At 39.9% G+C, this 23,824-nt stretch overlaps 2 protein-coding genes and 1 long non-coding RNA gene across 5 annotated transcripts; 2 read left to right on the top strand and 1 right to left on the bottom strand.

Moving 5' to 3' along the window:
• Nucleotides 1–653: 653 nt before the first annotated feature.
• On the bottom strand, nucleotides 654–6,608 carry zgc:103559. The gene is made up of 11 exons (XM_038716731.1): nucleotides 6,013–6,608; nucleotides 5,716–5,867; nucleotides 4,593–4,707; nucleotides 4,343–4,489; nucleotides 4,198–4,243; nucleotides 3,524–3,617; nucleotides 3,226–3,412; nucleotides 2,981–3,119; nucleotides 1,091–1,263; nucleotides 957–989; nucleotides 654–862 (listed from the first exon to the last, which is right to left on the bottom strand). The coding sequence occupies exons 1-11, from the start codon at nucleotides 6,157–6,159 to the stop codon at nucleotides 725–727; spliced, it is 1,371 nt and encodes a 456-aa protein (XP_038572659.1). The 5' UTR covers nucleotides 6,160–6,608; the 3' UTR covers nucleotides 654–724.
• Nucleotides 1,262–22,742, top strand: LOC119901181 (tetratricopeptide repeat protein 39C). Of its 3 annotated transcripts, XM_038716727.1 has the most exons (15): nucleotides 1,262–2,294; nucleotides 13,665–14,460; nucleotides 15,114–15,162; nucleotides 16,197–16,325; nucleotides 16,759–16,873; nucleotides 17,058–17,418; nucleotides 18,634–18,802; nucleotides 19,088–19,181; nucleotides 19,273–19,380; nucleotides 19,464–19,573; nucleotides 19,672–19,795; nucleotides 19,901–19,998; nucleotides 20,097–20,201; nucleotides 20,312–20,350; nucleotides 20,452–22,742. In XM_038716727.1, the coding sequence occupies exons 2-15, from the start codon at nucleotides 14,315–14,317 to the stop codon at nucleotides 20,539–20,541; spliced, it is 1,737 nt and encodes a 578-aa protein (XP_038572655.1). In that variant the 5' UTR covers nucleotides 1,262–2,294; nucleotides 13,665–14,314; the 3' UTR covers nucleotides 20,542–22,742. The 3 variants fall into 3 exon arrangements, with proteins under 3 accessions (XP_038572655.1, XP_038572656.1, XP_038572657.1); XM_038716728.1 differs by lacking the exon at nucleotides 13,665–14,460; XM_038716729.1 differs by lacking the exons at nucleotides 1,262–2,294; nucleotides 13,665–14,460 and adding an exon at nucleotides 11,683–11,842.
• LOC119901184 lies at nucleotides 7,558–8,343 on the top strand. Its single transcript, XR_005444145.1, has 2 exons — nucleotides 7,558–8,114; nucleotides 8,147–8,343. It is a non-coding gene; the product is annotated as an uncharacterized LOC119901184 (long non-coding RNA).
• Nucleotides 22,743–23,824: the final 1,082 nt, after the last annotated feature.

The following is a 23,824-nucleotide window of genomic DNA, read 5'->3' as shown; positions in this document are numbered from 1 at the left end:
AGGAGGCTGCTATGGATCTGAATCATATGTTGTATCTCATCATGTTAAAGCACACTTATCTAGAAGCCAAAGAAAAAACTTACAAAAAAAAATTAGAACACAGACTGCGTGGGCTGTGTGATTTGGAAGAAGCAGAAAGTGAGAGCTATTTATTTTATATTTTTTAAATACTTTTAATTCTGATGTGCATGAGATTTGAAGGGTTTTAACTTTGTCTCAGACACCTGAAAATGAAGGAACAATTTTGAGTAGTATTTATTAGGATATCTACAGTATTCAAATTTAAAACAAATCTTTGGACTCTATTTAGTATTATTTATAAATGTGGCATTCTGGATCTTGCTGTAAGCACATGCTGGCAGGGAACAGTGGTATTCATAACAAAATAATACAATTCATCGATTTAATTTATTTCTGTTTCTGTTTTCATCACATCGGCCACGATAGAATTGGCTTATCATGTCCATAAACACTTTCTTAACGTCTTCTTTCTCTACAGTTTCTGTAGCTTTGATCAACTGGAAACTTGTTGCCAGCTTTCTATTTCAATGTTTTGGTTGGTTATTGGCCCTTAAATTCAATTTCTGACACTATTCTAAGATAATAAAATATAAAAGCATGTATTAGATGTGAAAGAAATGAACAACCCGGTGTACTCTTATCAACAACACAATAACTCTTTGTTGAGGTTTATTACAACTTGCTGTCATTATTTCATATAGTTTCACATTTTCTTCTGAGGGATGAGGAGATGCTTCCCCAGAGGCTCGGGGCAGAAGGAGCCTTCTCTGTACACCAGCCGCCCCCTGACAATGGTGGCACACACCACTCCTTGCAGTGTGACGCCGAGGTAAGGAGTTAGCTGTACACACACACAGACACACACACAGGATTATAAGCGCACTCAAAAAATGTGCTCCTTAAATTACACCATTTGTTCACTTAATGTGGTTTACCTTGTTTTTATGATATACGCTTGCTGCTTTAATCTGCATGACAGAAAATGAAATGAAGCTTAATACAATGCAAGTGTATAGCTTTTCTTTGTTGAAAAGGCCCTACATATTTAAGTAGATTTCTTTATACTAACTTCAAATTCTCTCTCTGGGTCCCATATGGCCAAGTCAGCATCATAGCCGGGAGCAAGGCTGCCCTTCTGGTTGTCAAGGCTACACAGCTGGGCTGTTTTCTGGCTGAGGAGTCTCACCACATCAGACAGCTGAAAGCCTCTCTTACTGGCTGAAGTCCAGAACAGCGGCAAACCTGTATATAATTAAATATAGAGAACTTAGTTAACACCATCAAATATTTAGGTTTTTCAGAGTTTGTCTCTTTTGTAAAAGTGCAGTCATGGCAGAAAGTGTCACAATCTCATTGAGGTTAAGTATTAAACTTTGTGGATTAGTGTCAGAGTCTTCCTGGTGTCAGACTTTGACCACTCTCTCACTGTGTCTGAACAGTAAATGATTGTTCTGTCTGGCACCCCGCTCTTGTTTACCTCCCTGTGAACTTTGCCCAGTGTGGGTGACTGTCAGAAGGATTACGGGTAGAAAGAGGGAACAGCCAGTCCAATGTAAGGGAAAATGTGCATATACAATCCCTGTGATATTGCACAGGCCAGGTTTAAGTTGAGTGTGTTAGCCAGGGGATCTTTTATATAAAGACAAATCCCAGAGCTGCTCTACACAGTGAATAATATGAAAACCACTGTGACTCTGCAGCACCCATGTAAACTTTACAGTGATGCTGGTGCATTTTCCGATTCATAGCAAAAAGTTTTATATTTAGAAATTAAAACACTCATTAGGAAAAGTATCTATGATAAGTGGTATAGTATGTGTCACCTGACATGTTCAATTTAGTGAACTGTCTCAAATCCCTCCCCAGTAAAATTAATCATTGAGTGAATTAAATCAGGGCACCAATTACAGATTCAATGAATATGGGGACACATCACCTGTGACACAATTTTGGGACAGAGAAAGATAACATCACATCAAACAACTCCTGATGGTGGGCTACAATGTCATGAAAAATGAAGTTATAAAAGTTATAAAAATAAATGTTTATACACTGCTTAGCATTTGCAGGAATAACAATGGCTGTTATAAGCCATTGTCATAAGCAAACTCTGAGTGGCAGCACAACTAGGTGTAAACACAACATTATTGCCTTATAACACTGATATGGCGAACATGTTTGCAAACATTTGTCTATTTACGCCCCCCAATCCAGCGGACAAAAACTTCAGCATTCATTTGAATTCTGTGGAGGAGTCTGGCCACCTGGTGAATGTAAGTACAATATTTACTCTTCTTTTAGCGCTGGTGTGGTCTACATCAATTTTTGAAGGAAATATATTTCTTTGGGTGCTAAATGCTCCACCATGTTCACAGGTAGTTGTTAACTTTCGGTTTATCAGAGCTCTTAGCTGACAACAGCTGGCTGGAAATGTGGTTGATGAGAAGAAGAAGAGTGGACCAAAACTGTACAATTGTGGGCCGTCAAACCAAAACAATGAGCTGAAAGAGGCTTAAAAGCTGAAGAGCGAGAGGGACTTTGTTAAAAATAACAAAATTGTTAAAAATATTGATATTGTAGCTCTAGCTTTTATTTTTTTTACCTGCCAAAGATGTTGGCTATGTAGCCATTTTGGTATCATTTTGCTGACACTTATTCAATGCAATGTTTTTTACCATTTAGCTGCTTTATTTATAGTCTAACATATGACAAGTATGCAGAATTTTGGTAACACTCCCAGTCATGGACCATAGTTTTTACAATGCACTCTGGGACCTTCAGGGAATTGTCATGAATGAATATGGGAATTGGACATCCTGGAAAATGGCAGACACAACAGGTCGCGACACAACATGATGTTATGTTGCATTGCGTTTTGCATTAGCAGTCGTGCTATGACTACAGTTTTGATCGTTGCTCCACTGGATAGAAATGAAGTATGTCACTAGTCTGTAGTTACCAAACTGTAGAGATGAAATTCCTCCCCAAGCCTGAGTGAAGTCTCCACTATCCAGTTTCTTTAGATCAGGGGTGCAGGGGGAATGATCAGACACCACCATGTCAATATGCCCAGCTTTCAGTGCAGACCATAACTGCTCCTGTGGGGACAAAACCAACCTACTTGTTATCAAAGAATAATAAAGCAAATGCAACGCAGTTTTATGTTGAGGCTCAAACTGAAAATAGTCAGCGTATTCTGTTTGCCTGGTTAATAGATCCTCTGATGGGGGGGCAGCACTTGAACTGTGTGGCCCCTGCAGGTATGTTCTCTGCACACAGGCAGAGGTAGTGGTGGGTAGTCTCCACTGTCAAGGGGGCTCCGGCCTGCCGTGCTTCCTGGATCAGTTTCATTGGCTTTGCAGAGGACAAGTGAACTATATGGCACCGCACCCTGGAGCAGAGAGAGTTAACTGACTGTGGCATCAAGGCTACAAGCACAAACCAAATCCTTATCAGAATTATGCTGTATTATGGTTATTTGTTACAACGCTGATGTTCTTACTGGTACTGGAGGCAGAGTTGGGTGACTGTGCGAATTGCCTCCATCTCCATAACATCTGGCCTTGACTGCAGAAAGGTGGAGTACTGAGTAGGGTCTAACATGGGAAGGGTTGTAGGCAGAGGTATGTATATGTTACTGAAAACAAATTGTTTTTGGACAACAATTTACCTCAGCCTCACAGTTTCATGGAGTTTATACAAACCAGAGGAGGGCAGAATATCAGAGTAATATCAATACTGTGTTAAAATGAACTTTGGTTTTTGAATATCAAATTAGCAGATATAGCTTGAATGTTGCTACTTCTTGGTTGTAAACATTAAGTTAAACAATTTTCTGAACCCAATCCTGACAAATTTAAAGGGTCAGTTAACCCAAATCACAAAAAAAAGACATTTGCAATTACAACTTTCCCTAAGTGCAGACTGTTTTTTATGATCTCCACTGTTGCCACCAATGAAAAGTAACACCAGCTTTTATTGGTAACAATTTTTAATGATATAGTGAGAACTGAACTGGAAAATAGTGGAAACTAGATACCATCCGGGCTAAGCGAAAACATTTATTTTGTGATTTGGGTGAACTGAAAACTTACAGAGAGGAACATCATTTTCCAAAACAAATCTTCTTGTTTCAAGATTAAGATGATCTATTGTACGCTGTAAAATTATTGTTACCGCCATTCTCCTCTGTGGTCTGTGGAACATCCCTCTCTGCATGAAACTAAAGAAGACAAAGCAGAAGGTGTTATTATTAAATTATATGGGGATGTGGATTTAATAATCACAAATGTTATGGAGGATGCTGCAGTTGGTGAGTTACCAGCAGCACACTTGCAGTGCCTTGCAGCTGCTTCATGGCCGTGTGTAGATCATAGTCAGTCACATGGGGGAACTCCTCTACCCCACTATGGATGAGGAAACACTTGAAACCAGCCACTCCAGCTTGGATCATGGGCCGAAGTTCTAGCTATATGGAGACATCTGTTGTTTGTGTTTGCTGTGGTAATAGTTTCATTAGTTCACAGCCTGGCTGACAATGTATTCATTTTGTCCAAGCTGTTCCACTTTACCTGATTGCCAGGAATCACACCTCCCCAGAAGGCTATGTCCACAAAACACTTCCCTGTCGCCACCTGCAGCTTCTCGCAAAAATTACCAAGTGTGGTAGTTGGAGGGATGCTATTTCTGTGGGAATTTCAACAACAACAAATAAACACCCTAAAATTACTGCTGAAAACTTAAAATCTAATGTCTCCAAACTGCTATTTCCCTTGGCGCTGTTTGTCAAAAGCATCTTGCGGTTAAGTTGATCTTAGTCTCATTGTAATACTCCATGGGGAGAGGTCATCTCAGCCTTTAGGATTTTTTGGAAAACAAGCCTTTAATTTTCTCCATTACAGCTGAACATTTTTTTTGTTCTTGGGAGAAATTCAGCAATAGTTTGTTTTAAATCTTTATCTAAATGTATTCAGCACTCTATTTAGTCCTAAATATCAACCTTTCATGTTGCCTGCCAACTGACCAGCCGTACTAGCTAGGCTAAAGGCTGAGAGCTAAAGCAACGAAAGCAACAAACACACATTAGCTTGATGAAAACAGAAGTGTGGTTAGGTCATGTAGTTTTATTAATATACTAGTACACTAATAATACAATTACTAATATTACTGATATACTAGTGATAGTTGCATTGTATGTCATAATCTGACCATGAGAATGAATGAAAATGCTTTAGAGAGAGAATAAGTAAGTAAGTAAGGTGTATTTAATATAGCAACTTCATCATGGTCAAAACGTGCTTTACAAGAGTAATACACTGGAAATAAGAAAAGAAATACTGTTATAAAGGAAAACATTATGCAAGTCCACATCTCAGTCCACATGTTATCTTATACTCAACTGGTCAAATAAATATTTATTTATTTATTTAAATAAATAACTAATATTTCTAGTTGTACTCTTGGTCAGTTACACCAAACTCATTCAATATGCATCTTATATTTGAAATAAAAAAAAACTAAATAAAACAAATGTAATTCTCAGATACACAGTATGAACTACTTTCTTTATATTATCAGGCCTAATTACTTACACAGTTATTTCACAATCTTTACCCTGCTACCTTCACCTTCCACCAGTGACCTGTCCAACAGTGGGTATTGATTAATTTGGGGAGGGGGGAGTATCCAACTTACAGCGGCATATCCACGACAGTAGTCACCCCTCCAGCTGCAGCAGCCCTGGTGGCGGTCCAGAAGCCCTCCCAGGAGGTGCGTCCTGGTTCATTCACATGAACATGGCAATCTACAATACCTGGCATCACCACACTGTCACCCACATCCAACACCTGCCAACATTGGGTTACATACAGAATAACACCAAGTGCAAATCGATTGTTAAATCCATGCATATGAACTTATAAACGTATATTTAATTGTTGCACTCTACTAGGAGGATTCTCCTGAAACTGGGGTCAATGAGAGCCAGCTTACCTGACAGTCACCGTCCCCAGAAACGTCCTTGTCTGAGAGTATTTGGTGGATTTTCCCGTCCTTTATTACGATAACAGCCGGACGGACTTCATCACCAACCAGTACCCTTTTACTCCGCACAGCACTAACCTGTGATCCGAGCTCCATGTCTTTCTTTATTAAGATTTAAGAGAGTAGGCTGCAGACTCTCCTAACTCTGCTTCTACACTAGCTCTGTCGCACCACCCCTGAGCGTTCCCTCAAAACCCTGCCCTCGCACTCAAATAGCCCCTGCTCGCGCTTAGAATTGCTCTGCCTCCGCTCAAAATGACTTGCACTCAGATATATTGTTGCTTGCACATATGTCTTGCGCTCCAGGGTCCGTGTGCGTTTTGATCATTTGTGTATTTTTGCTTTTGAACCAAAAAAGAAAGAAGCGGAAATACCGGCCTGCACTACGAAGCGGGGTAACTGGCTTATCCAGGTAGGCCTACCTTCAGGAGTAACTTCGTGACGTCGGGTGCAACTTTCCGGTTAACCCGTATTACGAAAGGTGTGGTTAGGTGTTACCCGAGGTCTGTTCTCATGGCAATTTACGCTGCATCTCTAAGGTTTTGTTCGTGGTTATCTCGAACTTACCCTGTACGTGGACTACACACCACATCTGTACTCAGTGTTAAGGATGACAAGTAGGTTATTTACACACCACTTGATAAAATATGTTAACGGGATAGTTTCTTAGATGTAGCCCATCTGTCGTCTATAATTGAATTCTCCTAAGTGATTTCACATATTTAGATTATTTTACGTGTTCAAAAAATAGGGAGCCAGGGTGGGGGTTAATAAACCGAGAAAAAAATTCCTAGATGAGTGTGAAATTTAGCCTACAAGAAGAAAAATCGGAAATTCCCTGAAATTAATGTCACAAAAAATCGAGAATCACTCTGGTGTTTTCTTCTGAATCTGCCCAATCCACGGCAAAGTCTCTAAGGTGCATGATAGTGATTGTGGGATAAACTCACCAGTATTTCCTCACTGCTAAATCCGATTGCAAAGTTTAATATAACTTTCCAAAGAATGCATACTACACGGCAGATGTGTGTTTCTCTCATAAATGCGTGACTATATTGTCAGAGAATATTCAAGTTTTTTACCTGCAGATTAATCGTGGAAATTAAATTTTGTCTCCGCTGGCTCCTTTTTTTTTAGTACGGTGGATTTTACGTGCAGTTGGACCTTTACCATATTACACATAAAAGAAGAGCACATAAAAACATAGAGATTTGAACTACAATAAAAACACTGTTAAGATAATTAGGCTACAAATTTACTCAGTGCGACGCCGACAAGCCTCCCTGGCTGGCTTTATCGTCCGCCACGATATTAGATTAGCCATTAACTTGTCTTTACGTTCATAATTTGGAGAAAGACGGAGCATGCGCCGTTGCGAAAAAAACTCTGCCTGCACGGCCGAACACGCCCCTTTTATGCGAACACGCACCAACTCCAATTAAGTTAACAACGATTCAACCAACCAACATCTTATCCACCGTGTAGTACCGTTTAACTCCAGTGTAGGCGGTCAGAGTTTGTCAACCCTGAGTTTTCCTGATAACCCTGAGTTAACTCTGAGTAGGTTGAACTCCCTTCGTAGTACAGGCCTCATGTTTTTTTCTGTTACTGAGACATGCTTTAAGAAAAACCAAAAACAGTGTGAATATACCAAAATAAAAGCAAAGAGTGTAGAATAGCCAATATGCAAGCACTAGCCTATACCAGGGAAACGTGGGAACAGAATTAAAATAGATAAACCTGGACCGATGGAAGTATGTTAGCGCATTGTTTGGTGCAATAGTATTCGTAATATAGCTAAACCTAAGTTATTATTGTATATGCAAAGATATTACTGTTAGCACTGACGTTTAATTTGGTTTCCACCATGATGCTCTGTTGCTTGAGTGAACGCAGAATCCACATCACGCTGTTTCATCTCTTTACCAGTAGATGGTAGTATGAGTGTATTTAAATCTTTTCACACAGTTTTTAATTCTTGTTTTTTTTATCCAGTCTATGATTTAAACTAAGCCTATGGCTGGTTTGTATTTTTGTAAAGTAGTAAACTAGTTTACATAGTACAAACAATTAGGCTATCCAGGTTATTAATAAAGATGTATTTATTGCGGTTCATTTCGTTTGATATTTAGTTTATGGTTTATTTGCAACCTATGTAGCTACAACATAGGCTATATTTATTTACATGCATATTTTATATCATTTCAGAACCAGACCTATATGGAAAAATGAGCATATGTTGATCATGTGGGAATAAATAAAGGACAACTGAAAAGTAGAGATATTTGCTTTGCATTTATTGGACACCTGTTGCAACCATGTCATAGCAGCAGGTGCTCCCTGTCTTTACACTGCACCTTCATCACTGTATCATCATCATCATCATCATTCACTCTGAGTTTAGCTTACTCTGTCAGCTTAACAGCTCTGTCAGCAAACACATCAGAAATTTCATAATGCTGGATATCGGTCTTAAGAATGATTTACTACTGTGCTTTAGGCTATAGCCCACTGTGTGAGCAGTGTTTAAGGAGTTAACTGTATGATATATTCACACCTAGTTTTAGATTAGTTTTAGTTAACTATACACGTTACATAAGCCTACTTTTATTTTGAGTTTTTACACTTTCACTTCTGCTTTTGCCTGTCCGCCTTTCGTTTTCGCATGTATGGCTGAATACCCACAGTTTTTGAGGCGCGTTTGGGCTATCCAACAGTCAAATCATATAAGAAGAACGGTAAACAATCAAGCATGGAAGGATCAACCCTGACGTTAACAGGGTTTGAACAAAAAAGTTTACATAGATTTAAGATGGTGAGTCTAGTGAGTCCAGGGGTTACAGAATCAGCTGTAGCTCTAACTTCCAGCTTCCATTGTGTAGCCAAGACCAAGCTAGTGTTGTAGCCAAGACCAAGTCAAGACCAAGACCAGAGTTTATCAAGACGGAGACAAGACCAAGACTTTTAGAGGCTGAGACAAGTCGAGTCCAAGACCTATGGAGCGCGAGCCCGAGTCAAGACCAAGACTAGTTCCCTACATTACATGACACACAATAAAATGTGGTACGGGATCATAGGTACTTCTCAAATTGATCTGAAAGATCCACATTCCCATTAAAACACCCACATACAAACACTAAGAGCTGAATGTCAACATAAGTATCTTAATTCAACGCTCCTTTTCCATGCTTAACATCACGGGGAGATGGGATGGGAGGTCATTAATGGTAACAACACATTTTTTAATTAGTGTTATTGGTTGCATTTGAAGAAATATGTTATACATACAATCAAAGTTAGGATGTTAATAAACCATTTATTGATATTCCCAAAATTATGGTCTTGACTGGTCTTAAAATAAAATCAGAGTCCTCAATGTCCAAGACCGAGACAAGATTGAGTACAACTGCAGTCGAGTCCGAGACGAGACCATCAAAAAGGGGTCTTAAGACCAGTCTCAAGACCGGTCTCGAGTACTACAACACTACAGACAGCTGATCCAAAGCTGTGACCCCAAGTGTTCATTGATTTCCAGGTGAAACATCTCTGCAGGGAGGAGGGCAAGTCAGTGGAGCGTGTGTTAACCTCAAAGTATTATATTACACTTTTAAACTACACTGTATTGGTTATGTGTTATGTGTGGTATGTCTGTGTCCTATACAGATACATTGTTGTGGAGCAAGCACCCAAAACTTTCACTTGCCTTTATATACTTTGTATACAGTGAAGTGACAAATAAATGTGATTTGACTTTGCTACATGACCATGTTTCCCTGTTGCTGTGTACTCAGGTCTATTAATACTTGAAGGTTAGGATGACTCAGATGACAACAAAATGTGCAAGCTTTTTTTAATCGGGGGAGTACAGTACTGTAGTTGTTTAATCTGCACAGAAGACCGTTACTGTTATGCTAGTGACGCAATGCTGCAGACCACACATGACTAGCAGAAGATCAGCTGACAGAAGCCAAGTCACCACAGTCAGTGATGCTAGCATCAAACATCAACAGTGCCCAATCCTAAATCTTAAATGCCAAATGTCCAATCCTGAATACCAAATAGCCAATCCTAAATCCTCAATGCCCAATTCAAAATGTCAAATGTGCAATCCTAAATCCCAAACGCACATTCCTAAATCCCAAATCCCAATTGCCATGATTATTTTCATTTCGATTTGGACTTTTAGTTTGAATTATGACCAAAAATATCCTCCATGGTAGCCCACAGTTTAAAGTTGAAGTAGACAAATGTTTTGTCAGGTGAGCAATCCACATAGACAATTGTCAAAATAGTTTTCTCACAACTGCAGTACAGTTGAAAAAAAGTTGAATAGGCATAGACACGTTTTGTAACATGTTCAGTCAACATAGCGATGTGACATAATTTTGGCACAAATGGAACCTGATAGATGGTAAATGAACTTGTATACTTGTAGGCAGGGGCGGATTGGCCACCTGGCAATTCTGGCATATGCCAGAGGGGCTGGACTATTTGTTTCGGGGTAACTCGCTGAATTTTGTAGCTAGAGTTCTCAAATTTTTATACAAAGTATCGACATTTGTTCACTACAAATGGCACCAATTCAATCCTCTACAAGAATATTACAGACCTTGTGAGTTGATGTCAAATGCAATGTGTTCCCTTGTTACAACCTACCCCAATAGCGGTGTAGGTTGTAACAATCACACAAAAGAATCAAAAATAGATGTCACACTATATGATATGCTTCCAAAACAGGTAATTATATAAAAGAACAATGTTTCTCTCTTGCTGTAACGGACTTTGTCTGATGACTCACGTGCATGTACAGTATGTGTAAATTTATCTATAGAATAAACTTACTTAAAAGTATACTTAAATACTATTACAATGTAATTAATTAAAGAACATCTCTGTACATACTTAGGTCTAACTAAAAAGAGGTGTGTGTGTGTGTGTGTGTGTGTTAGTGTGTGTGTGTGTGTGTGTGTGCGTGTGTGTGTGTGTGTGTGTGTCAATGTGTGTATATTCTTATTCAGAGTCACAGTCAGTGCTTGAAGTGGGCCAGTAATCACTGGTATGTATACCAGCACTTCTTGCACACAGGCTCTTCTCACAAGCTGCCCATACACTTTTCTACCCTGGAGACCGAGTATGGAAAAGGTCAAGTGACGATACATACGCCAACATGTGAACAACATGTGAATGGGAAGTACTGGTCACAGTGCTGACAAATTAATACTTGTAACCCTGGAGTGCAGGTTTGGTGGGCCCAGACTGCAAAGGGCACTCTGTAAAATACAACCCACCCCACCCCTGTCAGCCAATGTTGAGCTAGCTGTATTACCATAGTGGTTTGAAATTAGAAAGGAAAAAATGCATCACATGTTGCCTGAGAATCTATATTTCAATCTAATATAAGTCAAACAATTCTATCTGCAATAGTACTAAATAAAAATAGTCTTGGTCAAATTTACTTTCTTACCTCAAAATCATTTTTTTCCTATATATTCTGAATGCACCTCTTTCCAGACTTGATAACCAGCATGCTTGATCTGGGAGGAAGTAGGTAAATACTGAAATGATCGCCTAACTCCTATCTTATCTCTGTTTGGTGGAATTGGTGTTGTTACAACTCTCCCCATGTTATAACCATACCCGGTCTCCCCTACGTTAAGGGCCGCCCAAAATATTTGGCGACCTATTTAAGCATTTTGCACTGAGAAAGAAACACTGAGAGAAATGATCTTCCATTACGTTATAAGACTCAGAAGGTGGATATTTCATAAGCATGGACCAGGTAAAGCAACAGTGAACACTTTGGTGTAGGTGCAACTAGGTACAATGTTGGTTTCGGTTTCGATTGGCTTCCTCATTAACAAGCCTCCAAGCGCACCCGCGGGTGAAAATCGCGAGTGCTGTGTCATTTCGGCCACTTCATAAAACAGCCCACTGCTGATGGAGAAAGTCAAGAGGGCCGACAAATACAGGGAAAGAGAAAAAGAAAGAGGTAGGGCAAGCCGCTGTGTTTGCAGCAGGTGTATGTTCCGTTATTGTGTGAAAATATTAGAAGTGAAGGCAAGGAGAGCAGAATTAAGTAGGCCAGTGAGAAATATTTTTATTCATGTGTATTCCAATGTTGAGAGCAGTGTGTGGGAAAACATATTCTGCAATGTTCTATAGGCTACCGTGTTCATGGATGTTGCTGGAATCGGTACAGACAGAGAGCCCTGGTCTTCTTTTAGGCTAGTGCTGGGAGGAAGGATGCTGCTGTAGGCCCAGCAGAGACAGGGAGTGTGGTAGAGGTAGGAAGAAAACAGTCACACAAAAAGTTCGGGTTGTAATTGACTGCAGTAGAGAAAGACAGTAACAGCAGACAAACAGACAGAGAGCACAGACTCTACAACAGATGGACAGCTATTGTTTTAACTGCATGTGCAAAGTTGTTGTGTGCTCTTAAAAAACTATTGAGCATTTTGTGCCAGTCACATACATAAAATGTTACAAATCTGTTACCATTGGTGTCATTTACACTATGGTCGCTGGGGACATGTCCCAAAGACGTTTTGAAAGCGAAATTGGTTAAAATATGTTCTGAAAAATAGCTTGGAATCCCAAATTAAATCACAAGTGCAAATGCTTTGTTTATTTGCACAATAACAAAACATGCCATGCAATTTAAATATAGAAGAAACAAATGTGCATTGTCCAAGAAAATTACTTAAGCAACAAAAAAAAGCTACTGATTTTACTGCATTATATTCCATTTTATTGTTATATTTTGAATTGTCACCTGCTGAATTTTGTGCTGCCATTCATATAAATAAAGACATTTACTCCATAAAGTGGTGCAGGAAATGTCTCCAGAATGCAGGACCCCCAGACCCCCCACTCAAACATTTTATCATGGAATACTTCAAAATAGTGTAAAAATATCTTCTGATCTTGTTCTCATGACCAAAGTCTTTCATCACACCCCTATTTTCAGACCTTATGTCACCAGCTCTTTTCAACACAAAGTGCTGCACTTATATACAGTAGGCCTACTGTTTATAGTATTTCACCATCTGTAAACAAATGTAGCCTAAGTAGTGAATGTGTGTTCCTGGGGATACATGGTAAGGTGGGCAGGCGTGGCTACAGTGCCAGGGTTTAATTTATTTCCCAGTCTGCCCCTGCTTGTTGGCTATAGCGCCTTTCTAGTCTTCTGACTACTCTCCTCCTGAGCCTCTGCTGCCCCATGATATAGGCTAGCTGAACCTGGCAGTGGGGAGACTGTGATAGATTTGATGAGGATGAGAGACTGACTTTACACGCAGAATCAACCTCACAAATCGCAGAAATCATGTAAAACATGTTAAGATTTTTTTTTGCACATTTTTTGATAGACTTGTGTTATTTCTTCTGCCTGATAACATAACTAGGGCGTGGGAGCTACGAACAGCCTACGTTTTTGGCGGGGAAAGGATAACACATATCTCAAATGTGAAAAATGTAGATCATACCATAGTCATAATATATGCAGCCCTACAGGCAAAAGAGCAATGGTACAGAATATTAATAATCAAGCTGCAAGCTCTGTCTTGATTCTCCTCGCCTGCCTGTCATCACTATGATTGCAGGCGACTCACTCTGTGCGTCTATTGGCTGACGTTTGGAGGAGAGGGCTGGGCTTGGACCCTTTGGGTGCGGAGGGAGTCTGAGGGATGAAGGCGGACAGGATGCAACTTCGCCTCAGCAGCGGGCCTCATCCCTCCGTCCTCCCGGCGATGCGCTGTGGGGTATGACGCCAGGCCGTTTGACGAGCGCATTACGTGGGACTGGCAGAGCAGCACAGCACCCTGGATCCTAGTTATGTAATGCATCGGATGCTGCTGCACGTGAATTGCAGGGTGAAAAACTGGCGGATGGCAGATTCAGTGACAAATAACGGCGTGTTGGCGTTTGACTGAGCGTACAGGCGTCTGCTGTCTGCAAGTAGGCCTACAATGATAGAAGTACTTGTAAATCGCTGGAGTGCAGTGTGAATGAGCCAGTCTGGGCATCAGTGGCCTATCCGTGAGGTGCACAGACGTCTGGAGCCTGCGGAAGCTGCACAGCTTTTTTTTTTTTTTTTTTTAATTTAGCCGACCAGAGGCGACTCAGTTTAAATTCGTCTCCCATATCAGTGGAAATAAACCAATGCGGGTTTGTTTCAGAGAAGAAACAGGTTCACATTTTGTTCTCCATCGCACTGGTTTAATCCAGCAGCCACTGAGCCGTGGTATAAACAATGGCGGGTCCCGAGCAGTCCCAGCAGCAGCAGCAGGTAGAGGAGAAGGCAGAGCACATAGATGATGCTGAGATGGCCCTGCAAGGTATTAACATGCTGCTCAACAACGGATTCAAAGAAAGCGACGAGCTTTTCAGGAGATACAGGTAGCCTAAGTATTTGATGCTTTATATAATGATGTGTTGCAGTATGCTGCATGCCGGAGTCTGTAATATGAGCGAGTGAAAATAATCTTCAAGAAAAATGTTACAAGTGGCTGAAACATGATCTAGTGAATGTACCATAGCCTACTTTACGAAGAGTGAAAACATTATTCCACATATATCTGTACAATTAAACATTAAATTACAGTTTTGTCTGTTTAAATGGACGTTAAAGCCTGTTTATAAATGAGTGTGTGTCTGTGGGCTCCTAGGTGTCTGTCTTACCTGTCTTACCGCTGACATACTGTAGCATCTTAATTAAACAGAGATGACATTTTATGAACAACTATGCACCTAGGTGACCAAAATGTGAAATATGCATTTATTTGCTGATTTATTCGCAAATAGATAGTAGTTAGACCATGGGGATTGCAGCTGTACCCGCACCTGAGCATGCTCAGTTTATGCTGGAAAAGTTACCATGCACAGTTACCCATGTGATTCATTCTCTTTGGTTTTTGGATGCTGAGACAGAAGTGTGTGACAACTATAAGAAGAAAATGATTGAGATTTTGTTGTAATTAAGGAAGAAAATATGTTTGTTTCTGTTTTGTTATGTGGTTTCTACATCTTTCTCCTTGCTGTTCTCTCCGTAGGACCCAGAGTCCACTGATGAGCTTTGGGGCCAGTTTCGTCAGTTTCCTGGTGAGTTTCCTCTCAGCTGGTAATAAAATGACCAAAAACAATGCCAGAAGAAATGGCAGTTAGTGTTAGGAATAGAAAAACAGTGATTAATATAACTGATGTAGCAGCAGCATTAGACTGAAGCCCATACAACCACAGTTCATAAGGAAAGGAACCATTAACAAGAACCTGAAATATTCCAATCCGTCAAATTGGTTGCATCGTTGTCAACACTGGCATCCTCTCCCTTGCTTTTCCACCCATTAACATAATGGATGCATCTTCCTCTCAAGAACAGTATTGCTCTTGCAGAAAAGCTCATTACTGTTACACTGCGTCCATCACCGATGGGAGAGGGACATTTTGCACAACATGGTCACACACACACACAAACACACATACATGCTCTGTCACTGCCCCTTGTGACGACACTCACGCATACCATGAAGCCAAATATGATGTCATCCTCTGTCCCCTGTTGCTAAATGGCCCTGAAGGCAGTGGGGGTGGTGACATATGACCATCATGGTGGGCATTGCGCATGCACAGGGATAATTAAATTCAGCATAAATGGAGATAATGCCTCAGTTATACAAGAAAATATCACAACGTGAAACCACAAAAGTCATCTCAAATATCACTCAAATATCATTAAATTTTCTCTTTTATCATTTTGTACTGCCTACTTCATTTATGTGTGAATATTTCCTCACTGGTTTAGGGTGATCTTAAGAGGTTTCAGCAACATCAAAACAAAGATGTTCTGATCGTGTTAGCTGTGTAGGATATTTCCAACAACAAACGCACAGCAGTACAGATGTCACTGTGTTCCTCCATTCATTGTTATACAGAAAGAGCCCTTTGTCCTTTTTAAGACTATTACATAACACTCCTTCCCTCTTATTTCAAGGTGTTTCTGTTTGTAAGCCAGCTCAAGCATAGATCTGCTCTGTCAAACAAGAGGATGATGATATTAGAATAATATATCATTTAAATATCACTGATTTTTAAAAGATCTATTATGAACAGAACCTTTTTGCTGCACTGCATTGCAGAATGCCATGATGACATTTGAGGAGGAGAAGATGCAGACGGCCTGTGACGACTTGAGGACCACTGAGAAACTGTGTGAGAGTGACAGCGCTGGAGTCATAGAGACAATCAGAAACAAGATTAAAAAAAGTGTGAGTAAAAACTATGGACAATTTAAAAAATACATGATATGGACTGTTTAATGGCTGTAAATGACCTAAAAACCTAAACTCTGATAATAATACAACCGTCAAAGTTGATCAGAGCTGAAATAAAGGGATACTGATAACACCACTTCACACATATATTGTTGCTGACATGTCCTATATCGTCCCCAGAACAGGCCACTGTTCCGATAACAATGTTTATATCCTCGGCGTCAGGCCTAATGATGTAGGCAGCAGTGAGATCATGCCAAACCCACTCACAGATTCTATTAGTTCTTCCGTGAAATGTAATCAGCAAAGTGAGGCTGGAGTGTGAGGGCTGGGTCATTCAGGAAACCCCTTGTTACTTTGGCCGCCAGCCTCTGGGGAAAGCTGCAGAGTGCATGTATATACTCCTTATTGAATGTGTGTATTACAGATGGACTCCCAGAGGTCAGGCGTTGTGGTCGTGGACCGCCTACAGAGACAGATTATTGTCGCTGACTGTCAGGTGTACCTCGCCGTGCTCTCCTTCGTCAAGCAAGAACTTTCAGGTAATCAAATCAAATTTCGAAACTTCGTATTTGTGACGAGTTCACATTATAACTGCATAGGAGATAGCAAAAAAACATTTGTTTATTAATTATTAAAACATTTGGTTTGGTTTCGTTCTTCCACTTGAGGCATCTCCATGCAAAACCTCATCAAAAGTATCTTGTTTCTTGTTTCCACAAATAGCTTATATCAAAGGAGGCTGGATTCTTCGTAAGGCGTGGAAAATGTACAATAAGTGCCACAGTGACATCAGCCAGCTGCAGGAGACCTGTCAGCGGAGGTCCTCTGTCCACCAGGAGTCCCTCACGACAGACAACGCCAACCACAATGTGCCAGTGGAGAACGCAGTGACGCCCGAGGCCCTGGACCGGCTCAAGGGCTCCGTCAGCTTCGGCTACGGCCTCTTCCACTTGTGCATCTCCATGGTACCACCACACCTGCTCAAGATTATCAATCTACTGGGTTTCCCTGGTGACCGTCTTCAGGGCCTGTCCTCCCTTATGTATGCGAGTGAGAGCAAAGACATGAAGGCGCCACTAGCTACGTGAGTCGGGTTGTATCCTTTTTTTTTACGGAGTGAGACATAGCATTGGATAGGGAGGTTCAGGTGATGTATCCCTATAGATAATTTAAGAATTTAAAATAACTATAAGCAGTATTTTTTATATACAATATATCAAATGACTACGTGTGACTCTGTGAAGGTTGTCCCTCATATGAATGACCCCACAGATAATTATCACCCACCTCTGCAGGTCCCCCCAGCTCTACATTTCTGCATCTTTCAGCTCATAGTTTTGTTGTTATAGCCTGCAACTTGTTTTGGTTCACTTTCACCGCTCTCATCAGCGTCATTTTCAGTCATGACAGGCAGGTGTTGTCAGCAAAAAAAGCTCTGGAAGTACACTATATGCTACCTAGCAACCTCTATGACGCTAGCTGACCTTAAACGATCACCCTTGACCTCAGAAACAGCAATTATAAAATAATCTCACAACAAGGTCTGTTTAATTACTGTGGTAAAAATGAACTTTCTGTCCCCGTGTTTAAGCCAGGATGGATGAGAAGTCCTTAAAGTGCAAATGCATGACAACTGGGTTAACTTGACCGGCTGTTTTTTAGCCTGATCTGGCAAACTGTTAACAAAATTTTTAATGGTAGGTTAAAGGTCAGCCATTATTAGTGTGTGAACCAAGATGTCCATGCCCCCACCCCCCCTTTTCTTTAAACAACACCTGGGGGGACAGTAGCTCAGCTTAGTCCGTGGGGACTTGGCTTGGGAACTGGAGGATGGGCGGTCCGAGTAAAGCACCAGCTTATGGACTGTATGTAGTGGCCAGTTTACCTCTTGGGCACTTGAGCAAGGTCCTTTACCCCTAACTGCTCTGGGCGTCTGACTACGTAGCAGCCCCTTCCACTGACATCTTGCCATACATTAATGCATGTGTATAGGTCCTGTTTGTGCATGTGTGTGTGTTTTGGACCTGTGTGTGTATAATAACAATTATAAAAAAGAGTGAAAATCTAGTGGAAAAAGTTATTTTTCCCTAGAGGGATTAGTAAAGTATGTCTTCTTGTTCTGAATTGAAATATATTGTGTACTGCCATTATTAGTATGTATTAGTATATATTAGTATATATAGTATATCAGTGAACTTCTCTGTCACATTTGGAGCTGGATATTCACCTTTCATAAACATTCAGTTCTATACAGATTCCCATTGAGCCTTAGATTAAAAATTTCTGTTGTGCTGCTCAGGTTGGCCCTCTTGTGGTACCACACAGTAGTGCTGCCTTTCTTTGCTCTGGATGGCTCTGATACACATGAGGGGCTGCTGGAGGCCAAAGCTATTCTGCAGAGAAAGTCGGTGGTTTACCCCAACTCATCCCTCTTCATGTTCTTTAAAGGACGGGTTCAGAGGCTAGAGGTATGTACAGCAGGCTCAGGGTCGGTGATGACACATAAGCCGCACTGTAACATTATAGAGACATTGGACGTCTTTGACAGTAGAACCTTCCATTGGCTGGTACAGCAGTCTCTGTTCAAGCACATTTAATTAATATGCATGTCATATTGTTCATTAACTCACGAACATCTGATCCACCATTTACTTACCTCACACACTCATTCAACACATGCATGTAGTGTGTGTCTAACATAACTACCGTTACCAGTTGGCGTGTGTGTGTTCTCTCTCTCTCTCTGTCCCCAGTGCCATATCAACAGTGCTTTGGCCTGTTTCCATGATGCATTAGAGCTTGCATCAGACCAAAGAGAGATTCAGCATGTGTGTCTCTATGAGATTGGTACGTGTTTTCTCATCAGGTTAGTTGTGACATTCTGGCACTTGGTGCAGAGAGGGGTTCATTTTACTCTGTCTGCTTGTCTTTGTATAAGGTTGGTGCAGCATGATAGAGATGAATTTTGAAGATGCATTCAGGTCGTTTGAAAGGCTGAAGAATGAGTCGCGTTGGTCGCAGTGTTACTATGCCTACTTGACCGGAGGTAAGCCTGTCACACACAGCTAACAACACTGCCGGGATGTGTCTACCTTATATTATATGGAGTCTTTTTTTGTCCTTTCTCAGTGTGTCAGGGTGCTTCTGGTGACCTGGATGGAGCAAGTGGCGTTTTCAAAGACGTGCAGAAGCTGTTCAAGAGAAAAAACAACCAGATAGAGCAGTTTGCTGTCAAAAGGGTGGGGTTTGCTGCAGATTTAACCCTTTTTCTCTCTTTCAAAAGTCACCACAACTGTCTCACATAAGTGTTCCTTCGCTGTCTGATTCCTATCTGCAGGCTGAGAGATTGAGAAAGACTTCCCCGACCAGAGAGCTGTGCATCCTCGGTGTAATTGAAGTGCTCTATCTGTGGAAAGCGCTTCAAAACTGTTCCTCTTCTAAACTGCAGATAATGAATCAGGGTGAATGTAACCTTCATGATCCATAACAACATAATAAAATTAGCTGCAGATTTCTGTGGATTTCATTTTACCCTGTGTGATAATTTGCTCTTTATATTTATTTAGTGTTACAGAGTTTAGATGAAGCTTCGTGCAGAGGCCTGAAACACCTCCTTCTTGGTGCCATTCACAAATGTCATGGAAATATGAGAGATGCTGTGCAGGTATCGCTCTACATTGAGTGCAGGATGATTTTGCAGTTGATCTACACTTTTAATGTTACTGATCTTGCTCTCTTTTTTCCATTTTATCGGTGATCCAGGCATTCCAGCTGGCTGCTAGAGATGAGTACGGACGACAGATCAACTCATATGTACAGCCATATGCTGTCTATGAGCTTGGATGTATACTCCTTGCAAAACCGGAGGTATGTCTGTTGCACACAGCATTCAGATCTTTAAATCACTTTTTTGGGGGGGACTGTACTGATGTGAACACATGCTCAGTTATAATATAATTTTTTGTATTGTGATCCAGACAGTGGGAAAGGGGAGGTCATTGCTACTTCAAGCTAAGGTAAAATATTTAGACATTAATCATCTAAATTCTCAGAAAATGTGAAACATGTATTGTATGTTACAAGTAACTGATTACATATTTTACATTTGATGCCTTAGGAGGATTTTACAGGCTACGACTTTGAGAACAGACTTCATGTCCGCATCCATTCAGCCCTTGCTTCTTTGAAGGAAGTAGTGCCTCAGTGACTCCAGGAAAGGAACCTACAATACGCCAAGCCTTTCAAAATAACTGTATGACATCCCAGTGAACAGAGTCCTGTGTTTTTCATTCTTAAAGGAGATACACTTGTTTGTGCTCTTACCCAGTCATTGACATGAATTGTCATTTCTGTGCATTTTGTACAGAGATACTGTATATATGGGTATGTTTTAATACTTTCATAGCACAAAGTATATGGGAATGGCTACCAAGTTGCTATGGCTAGCAAGTTAAAAAAAAATATGCCTAAAAACTACAAAGCTATGATAATTTTGTTAGCCAGCAAGGTAGTGAATACATACACCAGGCAAGCCGCCTGTGGGACAGGAATGTTGAGGGGCAGAGCAGTTTTTGGTGAAAGAAAAAGCTTCTTGTAAAACCACATTTCTGTTTGATGACATGTTCATAAACAGTATGCCCTGTATAAATAAGATATATTTGGACTTGTTGGAAGGTAGCCTACATTTTTCCAATTTGACAGACCTAAGCTAACTTGTTTCTAAGCTGTTTCCCCTCGCATCCTGTCCTAGCGCTAAGCTGCGCTAAACATTCTCCTGGTCTATTTCTGAACAAGATTCACAGAGATGAAATTGATATCAATCCTTGACTCTGGGCAAAACAACAAGCAAGCTTATTTCCCCAAATATGTAACTGTTCCTTTAAGTGGTTTTTCACACCAAAATGTATTAGCTAACTAGTAACATTTTCCCCATTAACTTGTAACTTGTGTATCTGGAGGATTTCAATCATGCCAATCATGAAATTCAGCACATAAAAGTAACTTCATAGAGATCATTTTTCCCTTAATAGAAACTTTACAATGAGTAATATAAAACACAGGTAATAGTATGTTTTTTTAAAACTTCATTTAAAAATATGCTCGGCATTTCAGCATCTTACCTACCTTCAATAATAAAATAGAATTAATAATTCTTTGCCATGTCATATATCATGAAAAGGATAAGGGAAAGATTAGTAAAATCTAATATTTGATTCTCTATATTCTGAGAAAGGACTCCATGGGTTGTTAATTTTCCCGCAGTTATTTCAAAAGTAGTGCTTTTCCTAATTAAAATTTCAATATCTGCTTGTCAAGTTGCAAATGAACATTGAGTCATATCACAAAGGGAAATAAATAAAATGACAAACTTGTAGTCTAATTAGTTACCATGGGAATAGTTAAATAGCGCCAAAATTTTCACTGATCATCTAAAATCACACATAATAACAACTCAGTTGCTGTGAATTAGTTATTCACATTCAAGTAGTAGTAGTTAAACATTTATACGAACTGAGAAATCACCACACTTAACAATGCCCTAACGACGTTTTTATGTGGAAACACTGGGCATTGATCCTGTGCACTATGCATGGTATGGCAGGGTAACAGTGGCTCTAAGACTGTATTGAAGTCAGATGTACAGTACCTGTGTGTCCATCCCTGCAGATACATTAAGGTAATAAAATACAGTACACTTGGTACTGTAATGTTACCATTGAAAGGTGCTGCTAAATGTCAGCCTAATAAACATATATTTCTAGTGACTTATTTTAATAGTGTATTAGTGATAAATGCTTTTGAATTAGTCCATAATAGTGACAAGTTTCTTCATTACATAGCAAAAGTGTCATTTACAGAATGCTATTTGAGTCTTGAACCTACAAATCCAGGCTGATGCAAAGGTGTGATCTTGAATTGGACAAAGAATATTATTTCTGTGATAAGAGTGATTTTAACAAACTTTCTCAACACAGTTTCACACTGTACATATTAATTATTCTGTGAAGGTTATTGTGTTTTATTAACTAAGTTCTTGTCATGCGAGCAATATAAGTAAAAGGAGGGCATCTTACAGTAATTTACAAATAACTGTGTTTTCATCCCATGTTCAAGGTTGTGGGCATACAGATGTTTTGCGCTCATTAAGCTGGTCAGACAAAGTCAGTCATCCCCTGTGGCTGTGATGGATGTAAACTGTGGTAGATGTTGAGGTGACCACTGTGCAAGTGGTCTGTGCGGTGCAAGTAATGTAATGGTGAAATGTCAGTAACCTACGTGCTGTACCGAATACTTCTGTCACTGAATGAATTTTTCCTTTTGTCATGAAATTTTGGTGAAATTGAGATCAGGATGATGGTGTTCCAATCTGTCACTGAACTCTACAATAAACTGTTCTCTAATAATCTAGCCAAATAATAGGGTATGTTTCTTCAGCACAGTTCTCTTCTGTTGGAATTATACCTTGGACAGACCAATGAGTCAGACTGGACATGATAATGTGCAGGAATTCACATAGGAAAAACAATTAAATACAAAGCACTAACTAAAATTTAAGTCAAGACTCCATTTAACCAACACATGTTCCCTGACTTCTGCTGACTTTATAAAATGGCTGTGGCCATCCATCAGTCTTACAGATCTGATGAGTCAAACAGAGCTTTAATGTAGCTTTTTAATTAAGGTTAAAGGTTGTTTTACCTTGCATCTATCTTGAATGGATCTTAAGTGTCCATTTGTTTCCATTCCACCAGGGGGCGCCTATCTCACCAACAGCATCGGGGAAGTGACGTGCTACATTTTCCCACACCTTGATTATGAGGACAATAGGACAGAAATTATAATGAGGCTAAGTGATAATACCCAGTGGTGGAAAGTAACCAAGTAGCCCTACATTTACTCAAGTACTGTACTTGAGTACAATTTTTAAGTTTACTTAATATTTCCATTTTATAGGCTAGTACTTCTACTACACTACAAATCATACGTTTTACTCCACAAAAGTGATTTGAAAGCTTTAGTTGTTGTTACTTACAAATTCAGATTATTAACAGAAATTATAATCAACAATTAGTCATGTATTGTAATCATTGCTGTTATAGATAATACTCCTACCCAACAGGCTAGTTAAAACGATCCCTTCCTTTGCCAGCTGCAACATTAAAGTGATGCATACACATAGTTATTATCCAATTATGTACTATTTATTATTTTGAAATGGGCCATTCTACATAATGAGTAATTTTACTTTTTGTACATGTTTATGCTAATAGATATGTAATGCAGGAATAGGCTGAGTACTTCTACCACATTGGAGAAGACCTATTAGTTGGACACGCAAATGATCGATTGCAACTCCTGAATCATTATAGGAAATGTGTGTGTGTGTGTGTGTGTGTGTGTGTGTAAAGTGTGCAATAAAATTCAGAAAGCTAGACTATTAAAATAAGTTAAAACTGGATAAAACATGACTAGTTTATTATTGGTTAACT

This window comes from Micropterus salmoides, unplaced genomic scaffold (assembly GCF_014851395.1).
Source record: "Micropterus salmoides isolate LMB-PRFRI ecotype aquatic unplaced genomic scaffold, ASM1485139v1 Ms_hic_scaffold_13, whole genome shotgun sequence".
In the NCBI taxonomy this organism is placed as follows: Eukaryota; Metazoa; Chordata; class Actinopteri; order Centrarchiformes; family Centrarchidae; genus Micropterus; species Micropterus salmoides.
Note: the sequence above shows the minus strand (reverse complement) of the source record. Positions and strands in the feature narration are given on the sequence as shown.